General features: G+C 54.8%; 2 protein-coding genes and 1 long non-coding RNA gene across 4 annotated transcripts in view; 2 read left to right on the top strand and 1 right to left on the bottom strand.

Annotated features, from left to right (window-relative positions):
• Positions 1-1,266: 1,266 nt before the first annotated feature.
• LOC116542066 lies at positions 1,267-7,876 on the bottom strand. Its single transcript, XR_004265054.1, has 3 exons — positions 7,791-7,876; positions 5,426-5,427; positions 1,267-1,278 (listed from the first exon to the last, which is right to left on the bottom strand). It is a non-coding gene; the product is annotated as an uncharacterized LOC116542066 (long non-coding RNA).
• Positions 3,464-11,402, top strand: CBX6 (chromobox 6). 2 transcript variants are annotated; one of them, XM_032266729.1, is made up of 5 exons: positions 3,464-3,670; positions 3,847-3,890; positions 4,034-4,099; positions 4,244-4,310; positions 8,476-11,402. In XM_032266729.1, the coding sequence occupies exons 1-5, from the start codon at positions 3,602-3,604 to the stop codon at positions 9,466-9,468; spliced, it is 1,239 nt and encodes a 412-aa protein (XP_032122620.1). In that variant the 5' UTR covers positions 3,464-3,601; the 3' UTR covers positions 9,469-11,402. The 2 variants fall into 2 exon arrangements, with proteins under 2 accessions (XP_032122620.1, XP_032122621.1); XM_032266730.1 differs by having other exon boundaries at positions 3,500-3,670; positions 8,530-11,402.
• A 4,870-nt stretch (positions 11,403-16,272) lies between these two features.
• NPTXR (neuronal pentraxin receptor) overlaps positions 16,273-22,835 on the top strand; it is a 43,236-nt gene continuing 36,673 nt past the window's right edge. The window contains exon 1 of the mRNA XM_032266724.1: positions 16,273-16,326. Coding sequence (XP_032122615.1) covers positions 16,273-16,326 — 54 coding nt within the window. The remainder of the gene's footprint in view (positions 16,327-22,835) is intronic.

Raw genomic sequence — 22,835 nt, 5'->3', positions numbered from 1 at the left:
GGGAGGTAGAGGTTCCAGTGAGCTGAGATTGTGCCACTGCACTCCAGCAAGGGCGAAAGAACAAGACCCTATCTCAAAAAAAAATAGAAAGAAAGAAAGAAAAGAAAAGAGAGAGAGAGAGAAAGAAAGAGAGAGAAAGAAAAGAAAGAGAGAGAAAGAAAAGAAAGAGAGAGAGAGAAAAGAAAGGACAGGCTCTGTAATTACGCCTGCAATTCCAGCACTTTGGGAGGCTGAGGAGGTGGAATCACAAGGTCAGGAGATCGAGACCATCCTGGCTAATACAGAAAACCCCATCTCTACTAAAAATTCAAAAAATTAGCCAGGCATGGTGGCATGCACCTGTAGTCCCAGCTACTTGGGAAGCTGAGGCAGGAGAATCGCTTGAGCCTGGGAGGCAGAGGTTGCAGTGAGCCAAGACTGAGCCACTGCACTCTAGCCTGGGCGAAAAAGCGAGACCCCACCTAAAAAAAAAAAAAAAAAAAAAAAGTCCTGAGACAAAGTCCAAACCTACCCAGCATTCAAGGCCCTTCCCAAGTTAGGCACAACTCGTCTTTTCCATCCCATCCTTTGCTGTACTCCCCCAACCCATGCCATAGCAGACTTCTTTTCCATCCCCAGAACACACACTCATGCTCTGATGTGCTTGTTCAAGCTGACACCTCCACCCAGGACTCCCTTCCCATTCTTCACTCGCAGACCAATTTCCATTAGTCTTTCCAGCCCCATATCAAAGGTCTCCACCTCTGAGAAGCCCTCCCAGCCTCACCTCCAGGTGATAGGTTGCTCCTACGTCCACTCCCAAGGCATCCTGTACAGACTCCTACAGTAGGCTTATAATGCCTCCCCCGAAGATGTCCATGTCTTAACCCCCAGAACCTGTGGATAGGATACCTTACATTCCAGATGTAAGATCTGATGACATTGCAGATCTGATTAAGATAAGGAGGTTGAGATGGAGAGGTCATTCTCAGTTATTTGGGCAGACCCAACGTAATCACAGGAGTCCTTATGAAAGGCGGCAGAGGCCAGGTGCATTGGCTCATGCCTGTAATCTCAGCACTTTGGGAGGCTGAGGAGGGCAGATCACTTGAGGTCAGGATTCCAGAGCAGCCTGGCCAACAGAGTGAAACTCCCATCTCTACTAAATACAAAAATTAGCCAGATACGGTGGTGCATGCCAGTAATCCCAGGTATTCGGGAGGCTGAGGCAGGAATTGTTTGTTTGAATCCAGGAGGCAGAGGTTGCAGTGAGCGGAGATCGCGCCACTGCACTCCAGCCTGGACAACAGAGTGAGACTCCAAGTCAAAAACAAAAACAAAAAAGAAGGAGGCAGGAAGTGATCACAGAAGCTTCGATTTGAATGATGAAGCCATGAGCCAAGAAATGCCAGCAACATTTAGAAACTGGGTAAGGCATGGAATGGATACTCTCCGGGACCCTCCAAAAGGGACCAGCCCTGAGGACACCTTCACTTTGGCCCAGTTAACACTGATTTGGGACTTCCCGCCTCCAGAGTCATCGGATAACAAATTTGAGTCATTTTAAGGCACTGATCTTGTGTTAATTTGTGACAGCAGCAACGAGAAACTCCTACACCTTTATTCTAGCATTAGTCATACTGTGCGACAGATGCCTTTCTCAGCCCACTGAAAGCTCCTCAGCCAGGAGCACCTTTGTTTCCTGATGGTTTAACACAAAGCCTGGGGCTTCACAAGGGCTCACACACTGCTTGATGAATCAACAAATGGACACACCTGCTTCATCCCGGTCCTGTCTCCCTCAGCCTGAACGCACACTCTTTTTTTTTTCTCTCTCTCTCTTTCTCTGTCTCATACCCACTCCACTCACCTGCCCATCCACCACCACCCATGTCTCCCAGGAAGGCAGCAGCTCACCTTGGGCTGGCCAGCAAATAGCTGTTTCCCTGGAACACATGATTTTAAGTGAGGAGAGGGATTTCTCTCAAGGTAATGATTGGACAAATCTGCAGGGATGAAAAGACTAACATTTTGGTATGGTGGATTTGGAACCCAAGAATTAGCATGGAAGCACAGAAACCTAAAAACCTTTCCTAATGAACCAGTGATGTTCGCAAGACACAACCCTGATTCTTCCACTTCCCCATTAGTCCTCACCCTGTCTCAGCCCCAAGGTGGTCACTGAAAGGATGGAGACATCTGTATTTAATTACATCGAAAGATGTCCACTTTATAGCATTAAGGGAGAAAAGCAGATTCCAGAATACTGTGAATAGCATGATCCCATTTTGTTAAAAAATTAAACCTACAATGTATGTGTGTATACATACGTAGACATATACATATACGTGTACCTATCCATACGTATACAGGTGTAGGTGAGTTCATGTAGGCATAGAGCAGAGGCCGGAAGACTGGTGGAGAGGTTAACAATGGTTTTATGGGGGTTACGGACAGTTGCTTTTTTATCTGTATTTTTAAAATGGTTTTACAAAGAACAAGACTACCAGCATAACGCGAAATAAAGTTCAAGTAATTTCAACATTTTAAAAAAGGAGCGTTTTAGGTGGCAGGGCTATTTTGTGTGTGTCCATTCCTGGGCAGCCCCGGCTGGATGCCGCGCCCCTCCCCAACTAGGAAGCTGGGGTCCCCAGAGCAATGGCGGAAGCTTCGAGGAGCTGCGGGCCGGGAGAGGGACGCGGCCGGGTCGGCGGCCCGGGAGGGGCTGCTGGGACTCGGAAAACACAGAGAGGTCCGCGAAGGCGGCTTGCGCCGAATGACCAGATGATGACCCGCCGTGGGCCCGAGGTGGGGAGCCGGGAGCCTGCTCCTGCCCGCGGTCCCTGTCCCTCCCCCACGGCCACCGCGGCCCCGCCGAGTCCTCCCCGGTCTCCTGGGCGAGGGCAGGTGCCGCCCGAGGACCCCGGCCGCAGACGGATGCCCAAGGTCACCCCGGCCTCCCTCGGCCCCATTGGCCGAACACCCCTTTTCCGCGGTGGCGTTTTTGTTTTAACTCTTTCGAACTGGTTACAAAACCACACTCCCACGAATACATAAATAATGGACGGGGGGCGATGTTTTAAAGATATTCCCGCAAGGCTGGCAAGGCAACAGCAACTGCATTTCTGCTGCATCATATTTAACTCTTCGCAGGCTGCTGCGGGAGACGCGCGGCGGCGGAGAGACTCGGGCTCCACCGCCCTTCCCGCCCGGGGCTGGCGACACTCGCGTGGGGATTAAGAGGCGAGGAGTGGGTGTCAGCGACCCGGCGCCCGCAAGATGGGAGAGTGATAAGCGTAAGGCCGCAGCGCGCCCACTAGCCGGGCACCCACCCGCTCTGCCAGCCGCGGCTCCCGCCCCCGGCGCGGCCCCTTTAAGAGCCAGCGCGCGCCCCCGCCCCGCGAGCGCCGACTTTCCCTGGCAACCGCCCCGGGGGAGGGGGAGGTCCTGGCAACCGCGCGCCGGCCGCGAGGGTCACGTGACGGCCCGCAGCTGGAACGCGAGCGCGCGCCCCGCCGCGCGCCCGCCCGCCGGGGCCTGGGCGCTGCGGCGCGTGCGCGAGCGGTGCCGCACCGGCCGCGGGCGCAGGGAGTATTATGGGCTGTGGGTGCCGCTGAGCAAGATGGAGCTGTCTGCAGTGGGCGAGCGGGTCTTCGCGGCCGAATCCATCATCAAACGGCGGATCCGAAAGGTGAGCCGCCGCCCGGGGCGGGCCGCCGCTGTCCGCAGCCGGGGCCGGGGCCGGGGGCCCTCGGGGCGAAGCGGTCCCGCTAGCCCCGCTCCCTCGCCCAGCCCCGCGCCGCCGCCTCCTCGCGTCCCCGCATCCTCCCCACCCCCACCCCCCTTTTTCTCCTCTCTGTTTTTCAGGGACGCATCGAGTACCTGGTGAAATGGAAGGGGTGGGCGATCAAGTGAGTGTCGCGGGGTCTGGGGGCGTCGCGGGAGGGGAGGCAGCGGGCACCGGGGCCTGGGGTGGGGGTGCGCGCGCTTGCTCTCGCCGCGTGCTGTCCCTCTCTGGTCTTCATCCTGATTTTGTGCGTGTGTGACTCGGCAGGTACAGCACTTGGGAGCCCGAGGAGAACATCCTGGACTCGCGGCTCATTGCAGCCTTCGAGCAAAAGTGAGTTGTTGGGGAAGCTGGCAGGGGCGGCGGGGCCGAGGCTCGGCTGGGGCGCCGCACGGGGAAGCGGGAGAGCCGGGGAGGGCAGCGCGAATGGGGCCCGGGAAGGGGCTCTTTTTAACCTCTCGTGTTTTTCGGCCACAGGGAGAGGGAGCGTGAGCTGTATGGACCCAAGAAGAGGGGACCTAAACCCAAAACTTTCCTCCTGAAGGTAACCTGGCCCAGCCCCAGCAGCATCCCCCTCTCGGGCCCCCAGCCCAGGCACAGCACGGGGCCTGGAAGGGAGGGACAGATCGGTTGCCGCCCAAGCGGGCGGGCCTTTCCAGAGGGGCCCCAGCTGGGCAGGGGGTGGTTGTGAGCCCCCCGAGAAACCCCTGATGGCAGGCCTCAACCAGCTTCAGCTTTAAAAAGAGGGTTCTGAGACTGGGGATAATCCTCCCTCTTGAAAGCAAGGTCTGGGAGTGCCTGTAGGGCTCCAGGAAGGGGTGGCTGAGGCAGGTGGGTGATGGCGTGGGAAGGGGGCGTTGGTTTGAGCTGTTAGGTCTGTGCTGGGAGTTGGGACCCAGGGGGAGAGTGAGTGGGGTCCCACTTCTGGGCAGGGCACAGGGAGAGGACTTGGGGGACTGCCGGCCTCCCTGCCCCTAGCTTTCCCCAGTCCCTGTCTTTCAGGATTTGTTCTGCCTGGCTCCCCTCCTTTCTCGGAGATCCAACTTGAATTTGACCTCAAATCACTTCACTTTATAGCCCAGGCTGGGCCACTAACTTTAGGACTCTGAGCCTCAGTTTCCCCCCACTGCCAGCCCAGCCATTTCTGGAGGATGGGGGTGTGGGAGTGAGAGCATAGCATATTAGCCTCCGCTAGGGAGGGAAGAACTTCCAGAGGAAGCCATCTTGGAGGATTTGGGTTTTTATTTATTTTGACAAGGAAAAACAGAGTCTGGGAAAGGAAGGGCAAGATGACCCCAGGTGACAGGCAAGGCTGCAAGTGGGACTCACTGGGCCACCTGTCTCCCTGTAGTGCTACGGATACCTCAGGCCCCCTCCCACCCGACAGCTGATGACTTTGTGGGAGGACTCCTTTTCAGAGAAGAGAAGCAGAAGTGAAAGAAATGTTGGTTTCCAGAATTCCGTATTTTTATAACCCCCATCCCCAAGCGACGCACATCCTAGGGGGATCCAGGGAGTAACCTTAACCCTGATGCTTCTCCTGGGGAGGGATGGGCGGAGCAGCTGGAAGCCTGATGAGCTGTGTGACAGCCTCTTAGTGCAGCTGGGGCACCCTCTAGCGGCGAAGCGAGTATGACCACGAGCATTGATAGACAAAACGCCTTTTTTCTTAATAGTTCTTTTCGTTCCTGAGCTGGCTGTGGGCGTAATACAGTGCTGAGCCCCCTACATGGATTATCTTCTTTAATTCTCTCAACAGCTCCAAGAAGTAGGGAGCATTATGTCCATTTCACAGATAAAAAAATCAAGGCCTAGGAAGGGAAAGTGACATACCTGAGGTCCAACTTCCTGGCCTCATCCTGTCTCCTTTTCTTCATCTTGTGCCTTGAAGAGTCCATGTCAGGGTGAGACAGACACACAGAGGAAACTAGGAAAGCTGCAGGGTTGGTGTGGCAGGGAATGGAGACGCAGATGGAAGGAGGGACATTTTTATCTGGACCCTAAGAAACAGGTAGCCTGAGAGTGATGTGGATATTTGCAAGGGGCTGTGGAGATTAGCTTGGGCCAAACCCATTGCTCTGCGACTCCCTGAGAGGCACTATGGCAGAGTCAGCAAATTACACTCAGCGCTTTCTGCCAGGAGCTACTCTGAAGTGAACAGGAGCCCACAAGATAGCTTCCATCCTCCGTTTTACGCATGGGGAAAAAGGCCTGAGGTGTTCAGTAACTTGCCCACAGACATGGAGAGAGGCCATGGTGGAGTCCAGGTGCTTGAACCTTCACAGCTTCCACAGTGCATGCCAAGCCCCCAGAGCTGTGCCTGTCACCTGGTCAGAGTGCAAGAAACATGTTGGCTACAGTTATTTTTAATTCACCAGGCCGACCTAGGACCTAGGTCCCACTTTCAAAGAGTTCTCCATGTCGGGAGGAAGAGGAAGGGTGAACCCTTTTAAAATATATGCATATATAGAAAGTATAAAGTAAGGGATGTCCATGTAGGCAAAGCATACATTGGAAAAAGATCACTGCTTATCAGCCCACCACCCATGGGTAGGTCCGTTCAGTTATTTGCTGTGTACCAGGCACTGTGCTGAGTGGGTGCCACGTACTCTCTGATCATCACAGGAGTGCCATGGCAGGCCCTGTGATGGTCGTGCACATAGAGAAAGGAGACGCACTAAGCCAGGTTTGCTTTCTGGGCCTGCCGTTTGCCCCTCCCCCTGGGACTGTCTGTCACCGCCGGACTCTTGGAAGCATAATTGCAGAAGTCAGGAAGCTCAGGCAGTATGCAGAAGGAGTAAATCCTAACCTCCTGAGAGTCACAAAGTGTGGGGGTCCCCTAAGCTCCTGTAGGGTGCACCTTGCAGAATGTCCTGCTTACCATGCCAAAAAAGCATGGGCTTTTCCCTGCCTTTGTGTGGGAAGGGTCTGGGGGCCCAGTCCCTGGGAGCTCAGCGGCAGCATTGGCATGGGCAGGTCTGGCTTCATGTACTGCCACCTAGTGTCGGAAGGGACTGATAACCAAGCAGCCCCTGGAGGCCCCAGGCTGTGCTGGGAGGACCACGTGGAGTCACAGTCCCTTCTCCCATGGGGATGAAGGCCATGTTCTGAATGAAGACATCCTTGCTTACCCAGCGAACACCTCTCCTGGGAGTTGTGGTCAAATGTAATCTAGTCTTGTCTGAGGGGCATGTGGACTACCTTCAGGTACTGGTTAAGCATCTGGTGCTGTGGGGAGTAAAGTAGAGAGACCTCAAAACAGATCCCACCGTCAAGGACCTCACAGACCAACCATGGGGATGTGGTCTTCTCCTTGGTCCCCACCATCTCCCACCTGGATTGAGGGCAGCCATCCCCTAACAAGCCTCCCTGCCACAGTAGGAGCCAGGGTAGCTGCAAAACCCACACCCCTTGTGGCACCACCCCATACACATCCCAGCCTCTGTCCCCAGCCCTTGCTTTCAGTCCCGACTCCTTGGCATCTTCTCACACCACTGGGACGTTGCCCACAGGACTCTCTACCTCCATGCTCTGTCTCTGTCTTAGCCAGCTACCTCAGCCTCTGGAACTGTCTGGATTGCAGTCAGGGCCCTGTAAGGACCAGGATTTTCTCCTACTTACGTGTCAGGGCCAGGCTTCGATGTTTCGTTCTCCAGGCCTGGGGTCTGTGCTTCTCTGGGCTCTGCAGTTCATTCACTGCAGCAAATTACTTCATGTTCTTGCTGCCGGCCATCCTCCCTGTAATAGGGCAGCTCCCCAGGGGAGAGTTGGATCTAAACCCAACTCTGTGTGTGTGCAGCTGTAACCCCAAGCAGCTGGTGCCTGGTGCTTTAGCACCTTCCTTAGTAAAGGAAGGACTGGCCATGTAGACGGCTTACATCACCATATGAGTCCCTTACCCCCTCTCCATTTGGTGGCATCTGACAGCAGGTGGGTTGTACTGGAACCTGGGGTCTCTTGAGAGCCCAGCAGCTTTCGAGAGATTTCATGCCTGAAAGGACAGTTGGGCCTAGGAGCCTGGGACAGTATGCCTGGCTGCCCATAACCTTCTCTGTGCCACCATCCTGCCCCAGACCATCTTGGCACAAAGAATAGGGAGTGCCTGGTCCCATCTCTAGCCCTTTTCCCACCAAACTCATGTCTGACTAGGCTGGATTCCAACCCAGGCTTTGGGATGCATTGGCACCAGTTACTCTGAGCCAAGCGCTGGACAGACAAGTAAATGAGACCCACCCAGGGAAGTACAGTGGCTGAGAGGCTGGCCAGAGGTGCTGGCCAGCTGGGGAGGCAGGCTGGAGCTGGAGGTCAGCCTGCTCAAAGGCGAGAGAGTACCGGGCACTGTGGACAAGGTGGCTCAGCAGGTTTCTGAGCAAAGGTCTGCCCTCTCCATGCTGTGTCCCAGTCGTCAGCACGGGAGCATCAGTACCAGCAGCCATGGAGTGGCCCAGGGCCCTCTGTGGAGCTAGAATAGGTAGTGGGTCATAGAAAAACACTGAGTTTTGGAGTTCGGCCTGGGCGAGGGTGTCCTGACTCTGACCTTAGAGTCAGAGGCAAATTGCTTCATCTCTGAACCTCTGTTTCCACCAGGGCTTCTCTTAAGTGCCCTGGGGATCATTAGCTGAGAGCCTCTACTTAGCGCTGGCGCAGGGTATCCAGGGGAGGTCAGTGGGCAGCCCTGAGGTCCCACCCACCCCTCCCTCTGCCTGCAGGCGCGGGCCCAGGCCGAGGCCCTCCGCATCAGTGATGTGCATTTCTCTGTCAAGCCGAGCGCCAGTGCCTCCTCGCCCAAGCTGCACTCCAGTGCAGCCGTGCACCGGCTCAAGAAGGACATCCGCCGCTGCCACCGCATGTCCCGCCGTCCCCTGCCCCGCCCGGACCCGCAGGGGGGCAGCCCTGGCCTGCGCCCACCCATCTCACCCTTTTCGGAGACGGTGCGCATCATCAACCGCAAGGTGAAGCCGCGGGAGCCCAAGCGGAACCGCATCATCCTGAACCTGAAGGTGATCGACAAGGGTGCGGGCGGCGGGGGCGCCGGGCAGGGTGCCGGGGCGCTAGCCCGCCCCAAAGTCCCCTCGCGGAACCGCGTCATCGGCAAAAGCAAGAAGTTCAGCGAGAGCGTTCTGCGCACCCAGATCCGCCACATGAAGTTCGGAGCCTTTGCTCTGTACAAGCCCCCGTCCGCCCCCCTGGCTGCCCCGCCCGCCGGCAAGGCCGACGCCTCCGCCCCTGGCCCCGGGCTGCTCCTGGCCGCCCCCGCCGCCCCCTACGACGCCCGCAGCTCGGGATCCTCCGGCTGCCCCTCGCCCGCACAGCAGTCCTCTGACCCTGACGACACGCCCCCCAAGCTCCTCCCTGAGAACGTGAGCCCATCTGCCCCTGGCTGGCGCGAGCCAGAGGTGCTCGACCTGTCCCTCCCTCCGGAGTCGGCAGCCACCAGCAAGCGGGCGCAGCCAGATGTCCCTGCCGCTGCCGGCCCGGCGCTGCCCACGGCCCCTGAGCCCGCCAGTGCCTCCTCCGAGCCCGAGGCTGGGGACTGGCGCCCCGAGATGTCACCCTGCTCCAATGTGGTCGTCACCGATGTCACCAGCAACCTCCTGACGGTCACGATCAAGGAATTCTGCAACCCTGAGGATTTCGAGAAGGTGGCTGCTGGGGTCGCAGGCACAGCTGGGGGTGGTGGCGGCAGTGGGGCGAGCAAGTGAGGGGGCTCCACCAAGGAGGGGGTTTGGGGGGCCCTCCTGCCCGAAGTCATACTCTTGCTCTCACCCCGCCCTTGCCCCCAGCCCTCTCTCCCTGTGCTTTGCTTGTTTCAAATGGCTCAGTGTTGACCCAGGGATGGGGCTGGGCAGTTGGGGGTCCCAGAAGGCCGGGGGACAGGGGCCACCCTGGAATGGGGCAGGGGAAGGGCACACTCCCTACCCATGCATGGTGGGGCCCACTGGGTGGTTTCTGGAAAGCCCCAGAACCTAAAGTTCCCCTGCCCCTTCCACATCCCGCCTGTCTCTCTAGCTTGCTTTCTGCTCTCCTGTGCCGCGTCTGATTTCTCGGTGCTAACCTGGCAGCTGTGGGGCCCTTAGGAGACCCCCACTGAGGGTGGGCACAGTCCCTTTCCTTCCTGCAGATGCGGAGGCAGGAGGGGGGACTTCCCGCCTGTTTGGCAAAACCCCAGACAGAGGCCGAGGATGAGGCCAGACTCGGCCCCTCCCTCCACATCAGCCAGGGCATCAGAAGTTGGGCCAGGGCGGGGTCTTCACTGCTTGATTCTGGATGAGACCCAAGCAGACCCCCTATGCCCTGCCCCAGCCCTGTGTCCTTCCTAACTGGCTCAACGGTGGGAGGAACTGGCAGAGGATGCACCTGGCCACAGCCTCCCAGCATCTAAAGGCCCCTTCAGTTCTTGACCAAAGGTGCTAGAGAACCTGCCGTGGAAAATTCCTATTGTGCATGTGCGTCCGCCCCACTTGGTGTGTTTGTCCATGGGTTCATACGTGCATTGGGTACTAGGCCCCAGGCTGTCTGGGTGGCACCCTTTACAGTTCTTTTGAACAGGGGCATTGAAGGCCTGGACCTTCCCTTGCCTCAGTGGGCCTGGGGACCAGGCTCGAGTCTGGAGGTTTGCCTCCCCTCCTGGCCTGGAGTGCTGAGGGCGCCATGCCCCCCTGTCCCCCTCCTTGGGGTGGTCAGCCCAACCTGTCGGGCCTTCATGGCTTGGTGGGGACTGAGATAGAGAGGGAGACCCTTCCTCCTGGGGTTAGGGGTGGATGCCGACGAAGCCATTCCCCCAGGGCCTCCCGGCTTCTCCCAGCCCTTCTTTTGCTTCTGACCACTGAGGCTTTCTCACAGCCCAGCCTGGACGAAGCAAAGGAGCCTCTAGTGCCCTGGGAGCTTCCATTTCCCTCTGCTGCCAGGGAGCCAAGGCACCCATGCCAGTGGCAGAGGCCACAGCCCCAGCCTTAGGCTGGGCCCTGGGAGGGCAGGCAGGCAAAGACGAGAGACCAGAGGGGCCGCTTTCTCCAGGAGAATGAGGGTGTTGGTCCCAGGATTGGGATCAGAAGCCCTGCTGGCCAGCCCAGGGCCACTTCCCGGGTCTCCACTGTGCATGGGTGGCATGTTCCGGGCGTGGCTGAAGCTGGCTTCCTGGCTGTGCAGCCATGGGCCCCTCCCTCAGAAGCACGTTGGCAGGAGGCCGATCAGAACACGAGCGCCTTTGGTCCTAAGAATGGGGAGGCCGCCTTCCTTCCCAATCTCCATGCCCAGGCCACAGCGTGGCCCTAGCCCTCCCCTCCCCAGGATGTAGAACGGGGACCCTTGCAGGGTCAGGGCGGGGGCTGGTACTCCTCGGCCCCTCCCTACCCTGCCCTGTGTGTTGGCTTTGTGGCCGTCCAAGTGCCAATTGGCTTTCTCCTCAAATAAGGGCTGGCATTTCTCCTCTGTCCTTGGAGGTGATTTCCCCCTGACACCCTCCCCCAGGTGAGCGACCACCGGGGTGCCAGTTACAGGTGTTTCCAGAGACCATAGAAATGTGTTTTCCTGAGAGTTTGTGTCATTCGTGACTTTTTTTGTAAAGAAGTTGTGTTTTCAGAGGTGATTTTATGACAGGAAAGTGAAAGAATTAGTTTTGCAAAAAAAAAAACAAAAAAAGAGGAAAAAAAAGAAATAGAAAAAAATATTGTGGGGTTCCTATGGGGGGGTGGGGGGAAGAAAGAGATATTTAAAGAAAAAATAGTAACGCAGTGATTGCACAGGTGAGGTGGCAATGTCAGGGTGGGGAGGAGGCCTGGGACCAGCTGGCAGCACCCCCAGCGTCGCAGGCACTGTGGAGAGGGCCTGAACCCAGATCTCCATACCCGTGCTCGCTCAAAGGGAAAGGCAACAGCGGGACCCTGGGGAGGTAGCCCGAGCTTCGGGTCCCGGCACACTGAGGTTTGGGAGGTGGGGTTGTCACTGGTGATTTTCTCCAGGAGGCTGGTGAGTGAGCAGTTTGGTTTCTTGCTCCCTTCTGTTCCTTTGCCAGTCAATGGGCCATCTGGCCCCTACCACCACCACCCTATGGGGGACACCTCCCTCCCTGTCACCCTAAAGCCCCCAACCCCTTCGAGCCTCCCTGGCCTGAAAGGAGATGCAGGCTTCCGGAGTCAAGAAGCTGGGCCCTAGGGGTGGCTGGGGGAGGGAATTAATGTCCCTTGCTGCAGGTGGTCTGCTTCTGCTGGCCTGAGCTCCAAGCAGAGCAACCCGAGCCCAGCCTTGGTGTGTGAAGAGGCATCAGGCACACTGCCTTGAGTGCCCCTGGGGGTCCAAGTGGATGGGACCAAGGATGAGCGGAGGCCTCCTTCCCACCCTCTCCAGTACCCCTGCCCCCACACACTTGCACGGATCGGCCTCCATGGGCCCCTCCTCCACCCTTGCTGCTTTCCATTTGCCTAATTACCAAGCAGAAGTTGCAATCTGGTTTGCTTTATTTTTATATGTGAAATAACCCCCAAAGCCTGATCTCCTCCCATGTTCAATAATGGTTGGGGCATCCGTCATCTCCCCTTAAGTGCACCCCCTCCCCACCCAAGTATCAGAGGAAACAGGTGAGGTCTAGTGTGTCTGGTTTCAGCTGGGAAGTTGGGACCCATCCCTGGCTCGGCCCCGCTCTGACCTTTAGTTTGCCCTCTGTGAAATGGGTGTATTAGGCATCAAGGCCTCTTCACAAAGCGCTGCTGATGTCAGAGCAGCCGCTGAGTACCAGGAGTGGGTCAAGGTTGCTGGTACCAGGACCCCTAGCTGCCCACAACCCCTCTTTGTTCTCACCCTGCAAAGGGGTCAAGGTCAAAATGAGCCTCATCCTTCCTATGATCTGGGAAGAGGTGATGATCAAGTCCCCAACTTCAGCGTGAGGTAGGCAGAGGTGGGGGGATGGCCCCTTTACAAAGAGGTGGAAATGGTTCGGAGAAGCCCAGCTGCTTCACTGGAGGAACGCGGCAGGGACGGGGTCCAGGATGCTTTCTTTGGTCTTTGGGGAAAAGCCCTTTAAAAGGCGGGGCACAGGCCCTGGGGCCAGCACCAGACTGGCAGCGAGCCCCTGAGCCAGGAGGTCCTGGAGGAGAGCCAGGCCAGTGCACCCACCCAAGGCTGGAGGGTCAGCCCCAAAAGGGAGCTGGGTTGGCCAGGGGACTGGGCTGCTACCAGCCTCTCTGGCCTCTGGGGACCCAAGAGGACATACCCCCCACTTTGCTGTGTCATTTTGTTTTGGTTTGTGGTGGTTTTTTTCTTTTTCTTTTTTTTTTTTTTTTTTGCACTTCGCCCACATGGGACAGTGGAGCCCCACCCGGTCAGTTCCACTCTCGGGCTCCCATGCACTTGCCCAAGGCAGCCTCTTTGGGGCTGGTATGGTTTGAGGAATCACTTTTAAAGAAAAAAAGATGTTGAAAGGTTTTAGTTTCTTCTCTATCTGCATGTCCTCTCATATAGAAAGCCCAGAATTAGGGGCCAGAACTCCAGGAGAGGGTCTCCCAGACTCATCTCTTGCTGACAGTCACTAGGATGCAGAAATAGGAAGATGGTTAGTGGGGGCCAAAGATGGCCCCTACCAGGCCTTCGTGGCTCCCTCCTCCACCCTCTGTGATCTTTGGAGGAGTCAGTGCCGCACTCCAGTAGTGAGTGCCTACTGTATGCAGGAAGTCAGCCAGGCAAAGGGGAACTGACAGTCTCATGGGGGAACCCATTTGCCGGAGGCCAGGTAGCAGAGCGAAGGCTGCCCTTGCTGCTGGGTGGAGAGGGAGACTTCTTTTCGTTGGTTTTAATTTAAAAACACAAAGGCCTAAAGAAATACGTATCTTATAATTTTTTTTAATTTTTGAGAAGTTCATTTAATGAATTGTGCACGAATGAATTCTATATATATAAAATATACATATATAGCTCTATATTTGGGGAGGGGCACTGTCTCTTTTTTCTCATTTTTAAAATGTTGTTGCCTTTGTATGTGGTTCAACCATCCAGCTCCCAGCTGGCTAAACTTTGCCTCCAGTGGTCAAAGATGGGAAAATAGTGGGGTTGGCAGGAGACAGGAAATGGAGGTGCTGCCCCGGCATGGGGGGCAGGTCCCCCAGTCCACCCTGCCCCTCCCCCGATGGAGAAGATGCCTAATTGGGGGTGTGGGTTTGGGCTCCATTCTGGATTCGGTGGTTCCGGGGGAGGGGTGGGTCTGTGCCGATTACTCTGTCTTGTACGTTTGTTCTGCTGCTCTTCAATATTGTATCAACGCCAGGAAAGGGGGGTGAAAAGCCTCTTTTACCCCCCAAATAAATTGTCACATTCCGAAGCTGAGGCTTAGCCCCTAGGTTGGGGTGTGTCAGTCTCTTCTTCCAGTTGTGACTGTGGTTTTTCAGAAGCAGCAGGCCTGTGCCCGTCTAGTGACAGGTGAAGACCGGGAAGCCCTGTCCCACCACTGGCCAGAGGTGGGCCGGCACATGCCTGCTTCCGGGTTCCCATCTCCCACACTCCCCCAGCTCACACATGGCTCCGCGGGAGAAACAGATGCCTGCTGCTTCTTGGACCCTTGAGAATAACTAGTAGGGGAGGAGGGGAAGGTGGAGGTCTCACCACTCCCTGTCCCTCAGTGGGAATCATAGCACCCGAAGAGAGGAAGGGGCCTCTAGGGTCATGGTCCCAGAGCCCAGGAGAGAGCAGGCCAGAATGGGGACATGGGCTGCTTTTGCCTTTAGATCCCACGGTTTGGCACCACATGTCCCGATCATGAGAATGGTGGTCTTTGGGTTTGTTTTCTGGGTGTCACGTGCCTTCTCTCATGAGATGAGGCACCCTCTCCCCACATGGGTGGGCTCAAAAGCAGCGGCCCCAGGCAAACTTCTGTCCCTTTCCCAAGTGCCTGGCATTCCACCTGCAAGCTCCCAGTGCCTCCTGTGGCCGCCTGTGTCCCAGGCCTGGGACAGGTGGTGCTCTCATCTCCCCTTCCTCACCAGCGCACGGCCTGTCTGGCCTCTCTAGTGTCTCCCCGCCCTGCACCCCGGGGTCCTGAGCGCTTCTGCTTTGGCAGTGGCTCCTGCCTGGTCCACCGGTCTCCATCTTGGGCTGTACCTGGCCCCTGTGTCTTCCACACCAGTACCATAGGGGTCAGGGAGCCCACCGCCTTCAGGATCATGCCCCAGCACCACAGCCTCTGGGCAGGCAGGAATGTGATCTGTTTCCTTGCCACACCTAGTCCTGGTGTTGGGGATATTCAATGCAGACAGACACTGCGGTTAATTTCCAGGCTGCAGTGCCCAGAGCCCCACAGCTCAACACAGCCTGTGTGCCATCTGCAAATGGCTGAGGTGCAAAGTCTTCCCCAGCCTCCACCTCCCCACCCCTCTCCTCTTTGCCTCTCTCTACCGGAAGCCCCTCCACTGCCACCTGCCCTCCCAGGGCCTGCCCTGGCTCTTCCGTCGGTATTGACCTGCAGTTTTGTCCATCCCTCTCCCCAAGGACAGGGCTGAGTCTTCATCTCCTCTCTGCCCACACCTCAGTGCCTGGCACATGGTAGGCCCAGATCATTGCCCTTACTAAGCTCAGTCCTCCTCCTGTACTGACGGGGACAGTGAGGCTTGGGAGTGGCTGAGAAGTAGACCTGAGACTCAGTGCAATCAGCCAACTGCCTCTGAACACTGCCAGTAGGCCTGGCCCGGGCCAGCCAGGGGCCAGCGGGACAAACGGGAGTGTGTCCCTGTCTCGGATAAGGAGCTGCCACTGGGCAGGCTGGTGGGAACGGACCTACAGTGAAGCACTGACAGGGCAGGGGAGGCCAGCCAGTAAGTCAGGACTGGTCCTGCTCGGTGGCACTGCTGCACCTGGCCACCTGGCCACCTCCTTGTCATCTTGAGCACCTACTTTGGTGTTATGCTCCCAGAAAGCCCTCATTCATACTTTTTTTTTTTTTTTTTTTTTGAGACAGAGTCTCGCTTTTGTCCCCCAGGCTGGAATGCAGTGGTGTGATCTCGGCTCACTGCAACCTCTGCCTCCCAGGTTCAAGCAATTCTCCTGACTCAGCCTCCCGAGTAGCTGGGATTATGGGCACCCACCACCACGCCTGGCTAATTTTTGTATTTTTAGTAGAAGCAGGGTTTGACCACGTTGGCCAGGCTGGTCTTGAACTCCCAACCTCAGGTGATCTGCCCGCCTTGGCCTCCCAAAGTGCTGGGATCACAAGTGTGAGCCACCATCCCCGGCCCATACTTACTATTTCAAAACCCTGAATTATCAGCGCACCTACTATTGGCCAAGCCCTGGTGAGCACGTCACTGGCCCTAGTCCATGTCCCTCACCCATGCCCAGTAAGCCCATGAGTTATAAGCAGACATCATGGGGAGGAGGCCAGAGAGGTGATATCATCGACTTGTTCATTTGCCCCAGGGGGCACACTTGTAGCAGGGGAGTCGGCATTCACCCCAGACCCATCTGTTTGCCCCGAACCCCAAGCTCTCAGGAATGTGGATACAAGGCAGCCCATGTGAGGCAAGCACATGCCAAAGTTCGTCACTGTGTCCCTGATCACAAGTCCTACCATTGCTAAGCAGGTAAGTCTCCTTATTAGTTGAGGGTTAATGCGTGAGGAGGTGGTGGCAACTTCTTGAGGAATTAAAAGAGTTTGTGATGAAGACTGGGTAAGACCAAGCAATTGCCTGAGAGCGAGCTGACTCAGCTTAGAGAGGAGGGGTGCCCAGCCTGGCCCCCACTCCTTCCTTGTCCTATTCCTGGGCCTCCTCCCAGGGACTAAGGGCAGCGTTGGGGTGAAGCTAAGGGCTGGGACAAGCTAAGGAGTAGGGGATGGGATGGGATGGGATGAGGATGACTATTTTTTCAAAATTATTTGGTTGCTTTTTAAAAACGAAAAGTTGAAATTTGGGGGCCCATGTCAAGCCATGCCTGGAGTGAAGAGGGAGGTGAGAGAGGCCGAATCAAATCGCCCAGTCCCCCCCACCGCCCCCACAAGCCAGCTAATAAGCCTGCGAGCTGATTCTGTGCCTTCTTTGTTCAGGCTGCTGGCTTCTGAGAGTACAGACTTTAAAAAGGCCTGGTGGCCTGCAGAGGCCAAGCTCAAGGACACCTGATCCACAGCGGTGGGGTCACAAAGGAAGCGGCAGGGGAGTGGCCCCATCCTGGCCTCCAGACATCCACACACTCTGAGCATCAGCCAGGGAAGCTGTGAGCCCAGGAGGGACAGAGGCTACTCCAGGGCGAGAGATTCGAAATGAACCTGGTGAGGATAAAGAGGCCTGAGGCAGTGGGGACAACAGGAAGTGGCCAGAGAGGAGGGCTGTTTGGAATATTTAGGATTTGGTGAGGGACTGCCTTTGAGAGCTTGTAAGAAAGCCTCTTGGAAGAAGCACCTGGGTATGTGGTGTAGGCACAGGAGTGAGAGTGCACTGCTCTCAGATGGAGAACCTGGTGGAGGAGACAGCTCACAGAGAAGATAAGTTCAGTTTGGGACACGTTAGGAGTAAATCAGCCATAGGATCCTAGAGGGATTTTCACTTACGGATTTGAGGCTCAGAGCGAGCTCCTGCCCATCCAGGCACTGCTGGAGAAATCTGTTGAAGGTTCTTTGTCCCTGAGTGCACCTCAGCTCTGAGATGACTGATCACCAACCTTCCTGGAAGCACCACCAGGGACACAGGTGCTTAGCTGTGGAGGCCACTGGAAATTCCAGGGTTTAATGTCCAGTCCCTTATCTCCCACCTCTACCTCCCCAACCTCATGCCTTTTATCTCCATGAGGTGAGGCTGGGGAGTGAGCAACCCCGTCTGATAAGTGCAGAGGCGAGACCTGAGAGTTGTGGGGTGGGGATGCTTCACATGCTTTACAAAATCACTCAGAGGCAGAGAGAATGGAACCCAGGTCTGGGGTATGAAAGGATAAATCCTTCTGTCCTGCTAACCTTCTGTCTATAAAGACTGGATAGGCCGAGTGTGGTGGCTCACGCCTGTAATCTCAGCACTTTTAAGGCCGAGGAAGGCGGATCACCTGAGGTCAGGAGTTCAAGAGCAGCCTGGCCAACATGGTGAAACCCCATCTCTACTAAAAATACAAAAAGTAGCTGGGTGTGGTGGTGGGCGCCTGTAATCCCAGTTACTCAAGAGGCTGAGGCTGGAGAATCACTTGAACCCAGGAGGTGGAAGTTGCGGTGAGCGGAGATTGTGCTGTTTGTACTCAAGTCTGTTGACAAGAGCGAGACTCCATCCAAAAAAAAAAGGAAAAAGACTGGATAAAACAGAAACATAATTTCAAATACCCAACTGAGTTTCCAAGATTAAAAAAAAAAAAAAATTCCTAGAGACCAAAAACAAAGATAAAAGCTAAATATCAGAGTGACAAGCAGACGCTGATTCTCTGACTGTCCCGCAGGGTGGGCTGATGGGTGGCAAAGGGAGGCAGGAGATGGGGGTGGGAGGTGGTGGCTTTTGCTGATATTGGTAACCAAGGAGCTTGGATTTTATACCTGTGGAGGGAGGGATAAGAGACGAGGCCTGGAACCCTTGCCAACAGAGGGAAGCAAGGCACCAGAATAAAACTGAACCCATATCCTCAATGAAAAAGTGAATGGTGGGGAAAGATCACCCTTCACCCTTTTTTTTTTTTTTTTGCTCTTGTTTCGCTCTTATTTGCCAGACTGGAGTACTATGGTGCGATCTCGGCTCACTGCGACCTCCGCCTCCCAGGTTCAAGCTATTTTCCTGCCTCAGCCTCCCAAGTAGCTGGGATAACAGTCATGTGCCACCATGCCCGGCTAATTTTGTATTTTTAGTAGAGACAGGGTTTCACCCTGTTGGTCAGGCTGGTTTCAAACTCCCGACCTCAGGTGATCTACCCACCTCGGCCTCCCAAAGTGCTAGGATTACAGGCATAAACCACCATGCCCGGCAGATCACCCTTTTACAAAGGGAGAAGAAAAGAAGTTGTCTGTTTCATTTCTGGCTCTGCTGGAAAAATTTAAAAAGAATTATCTCTTGAGAGATTTTAACTCTAGACCTTCACTAACTGAAATTTGAGGTTTGAATTTGTGTTATCCACATGGTCCCAGGACTCCCAAGTATAGAAATTAATATTAGAAAAAAGCCTGGAGTGGGTTACACCACAGGTATGTGGCCACTAATAGCAAATGCAAGCCTCTGTGGATGGCCCTACCCACAGTACAGACCACACAGGATTCTCATAGATAAAACCCTTGTTAAATGCGAGCTCACTATTCAAAATTACAAAACACACAAGCCACAAAGGCAAACAGCAAAACAACAAACAGCACATACAGAATCCTGCACTCAACACATTATTTTCAAACATGCATTGAAGATTTCCTAAAATGGCATAGTGGTGCGTGCTTGTAGTCCCAGCTACTCAGGAGGCTGAGGTGGGAGGATCGCTTGACCCTGGGAGGTCAAGGCTGCAGTGAGTGGTGATCATAACACTGCACTCCAGCCTGGGTGACAGAGCAAGACTTTGACTCTAAAAAATAAGAAAGAGTGGTTAAGATGGTAAATTTTGTTATTCTAATATATTTTACTATGATTTAAAAATTGAAAAACAGAATAAAATCAATAGTGAAAGGATAACTAAAACCCCAGACTTCATCTATCTGTATAGCAACCCAGCGCTCTCTTTCTCCTGCATCTTGCTCCCTCCCCAGCCTTCTGAAATCTTCAGGACAATGAGATTCAAGGATGAATGTGAACATTCCTAATGGCGGGTAGACACGCGGAGGGCGCACGGCCAATCTAATGTAAAGCTGGATGGGAACAGGTCCCCCTCTGATCCCTCTAGACGGGATATGGTCTTCATTAGAGCAAATTGGTACCAAAGGCTTTTCTGTCTTTTCCAAAGGATGAGTGAGCTCAGAGCTTGACAAAGACACGAGCCTCCATTTAAATGACAGCCGCCAGCAATCAGCCTTTATGAGCACAAGGGCCTGGGAAACATCGGTGCAGAGCCAGGGTAAGCTGATGGAAATAGAACAAAGCCGGGTGGCAGGGCTCCTCAGTCCCATGAAACAAGGACAAGCCCCCCACCAGCTTCTCCTGCCCATCACGCCTTAGGGTCTCAAACTGCAGCGCCAGCAACAGGCTCTTTCAGAGTAGATCTGGATATCCCTAGGAGTTCTCAGTTCAAGCTCAGATACTCCCAGCCATGAGCAAGCAAACAGGACACAGTTTGGAAAAGGCATATGTGGACCTTGTCCCCCAAGGGGACTCATTAAAACGATCGTCACTCGCTGGGTCCCTGGGCCATCCCTGCTGGCAAGCACAGCTTGGCCTCCATGCAGCGGTGTTCTCATGGAAGGCTTCTGCTCTTATCATCTCTGGTTCCCTCGGGGAAGCTCATCTGCTGCCTTTTCTGCCTGCCTTTATCTGCCTGCCTTTCAAACTCAGGCACCATAAAGAGACCCTTGTCCATGAGACAGGTGGCCTGGTTTGAAGCCTCTCGGCAACTTCTTCTCTCCAAGCCTCAGTGCTCCTCAGCTGGGAAGGAGACTAGGACCCCCTACTTGGCAGGCTTATTTGGATTGAAGGAGGTGATGGGTAAGAAGAAATACCTTCTAGATCTCTGTGTCCAGATGTGACCACAACTCTGACTTCCAGTATGGCCTCCCAGCTATCTGCTCAGTAATTCTTGATGTCCTCCTCCGATGTAACAGCTTGAGGCGAGAAGGACTCTTCCAGCTGTGTGACCTGAGTCTGGTCAGTCACCCTCTCCGGGTCTCTGTATCATCTCCTGTAAAGTGGGAGAGGGGGGTCCCTCTATCCTTTCCAATTCATAATTACTCTCAGGATAGCTAACATATACAGAGTGGACTAATTGATTCATTAAATCCCCACAACCCAGATATCTAGTCTGTTTTCCATTGCTTCCAGCAGAATACCTGATATTGGGTAGTTCGTAAAGGAAAGGGACTTATTTCTTACAGTTATGGAGGCTGAGTAGCTCAAGGTCAAGGGGGCTGTGTCTGGTAAGGGCCTTCTTGCTGGTGGGGACTCTGCAGAGTTGTCTGCAGGTGGCACAGGACATCACAGGGTGAGGGGGCTGAGAGTGCTACCTCATGTCTCCCTCCCACTTCTTATAAAGCCATAGTCCCATGCCCATGGTAACCCATTAATCCATTCATGAAAGCAGAGCCCTCATGACCCAATCATCTCTTAAGAGCCCCATTTCTCAATACCCCTGCATTGGGGATTAAGCTTCAACACGAGTGTTAAACGGGACAACTATTCTAACCATAGCACCAGAGAACACAGTCCCCACAATATTGTACAGATAAGGGAAATGAGGCTCAGAAATGTGATTACCTGCTTAGAAATTCTGGAGTGGGAGAGCCAGGATTTAAATTTACACATCGTCCTTAACCATCACACCAACACCCTGCTGTGCATAGCATGGTGGTTAAGGGCACAGTCACTGGAGCTCGACAGCATGGCTATACAGGGCCCTGGGAATATGTGCATATCTGTTCTGTGCCTTAGTTTCCCCGTGTGTGGAATGGGAAGAGATAGTAATACCCCCTTCCTCTTGGGATCGCAGGGAGCTCCGCTGAACGCTCCATGAGCCAGGCTCTGAGCTACACACTTGCATTTCACTCTTGCATAAATCCTCCCATGGTGCAGCCAAAGAAACTGGAGAGAGTGGCTGAGTCACTTGCTCCTGGTGACTCTATTAGTAAGTTGTGCCGCTGAGATTAAAATCCACCTCCTTGACTTCAAAGTTCCTATTTCAATTACTCCACTCCACCTTGATGCCATGCCCTCAAACTCCACATTTAAAACCAATCTCCCAACTGCAAAATGTGCCCCCTAATGAGTGCCTGACTCATTTCCTTCCCCTGATGGGGCCTGAACCCAAGGCCTTGTCTTTGACTCATTCCTTTCCAGCCAGCCACCAGAGCTTGTGACTAACTGACCCCTGCATGGAAATGTCACTCGGATCCATTTCTTTCTCTCCAGCCCTACTGTCTGTCTCCAGCCCAGACCCCTAAAGCTGAGGACAATAGAGACCCAAGTATCCATTCCAAAGGGAACACCAGAGAACCAGAATGCATGATGCATGTCCACTGGAATTTGGGAGATAAGGCAAGTAAGGGACAAGGCTGAGCATCTGCCCCATGTCCCTGAGGCAGAGCCTGGGCATCTTTGGGACCAGCCCACACTCCAAGCATTTTGTGGGGCTGGGTTGCAAGAGTGTTCCCACATCCCCAGTGCAAGCCTTGCAGAATGTGGCTGGTTTGAGGGTTATTTTGAGATAGGAAAGAGGATCATGAGGCAGTAGTTGGGGGAGAGACAGACAGGGAAGGAACAAGCAGACATCCCCCTCCCAGAAGACAGGTGCTGAAAGAGAGTTGTAAGCAACAAGCCAGCCAGAGGAGGCTCTACCCAGGCAAGAACTACAGGTGGGAGATGCCTAGTGATGGGGGTCTTGGAGAACCTACAAAATGCCCCCAGGGAGAAAGCCAGCTCCCAGGTACTTGGCCTATCGGAGAGCATCAACCCTCCTGAGAACACCTGAACCAGCCAGGTCAGACCTACCCTGCCTCTTCTCTCTCCTCCCTCCCCCACACTCCAACCCTGGAGGATCCAGACATACCTAGCAGGGGTTGGGGAGGAAATCAAGCTGAAGTCTTAGAGGAAAAGCCCACTGCATCTCTTTCCCCATGATACCCGTCTTTGAGCCTAAGGCAGGCTTGAGCAGGGGGAAATGAGAAGCTTCTAATCGAGTTTAAAGCTTTGCTGTTAGAATAGACTATGGAAATAGCTAAATGTCAGGTAAAACCCAAGAATGACTGAAAAAGCTAAAGGCCGGGCGCGGTGGCTCACGCCTGTAATCCCAGCACTTTGGGAGGCCGAGGCGGGTGGATCACGAGGTCAAGAGATCGAGACCATCCTGGTCAACATGGTGAAACCCCGTCTCTACTACAAATACAAAAAATTAGCTGGGCATGGTGGTGCGTGCCTGTAATCCCAGCTACTCAGGAGGCTGAGGCAGGAGAATTGCCTGAGCCCGGGAGGTGGAGGTTGCGGTGAGCTGAGATCGTGCCATTGCACTC

The sequence above is a fragment of the Sapajus apella genome, unplaced genomic scaffold (genome assembly GCF_009761245.1).
Source record: "Sapajus apella isolate SASKATOON/1434 unplaced genomic scaffold, GSC_monkey_1.0 scaffold160, whole genome shotgun sequence".
Classification (NCBI taxonomy): Eukaryota; Metazoa; Chordata; class Mammalia; order Primates; family Cebidae; genus Sapajus; species Sapajus apella.
The sequence above is the reverse complement of the archived record's forward strand: the minus strand, read 5'-3'. Positions and strand labels throughout refer to the sequence as shown.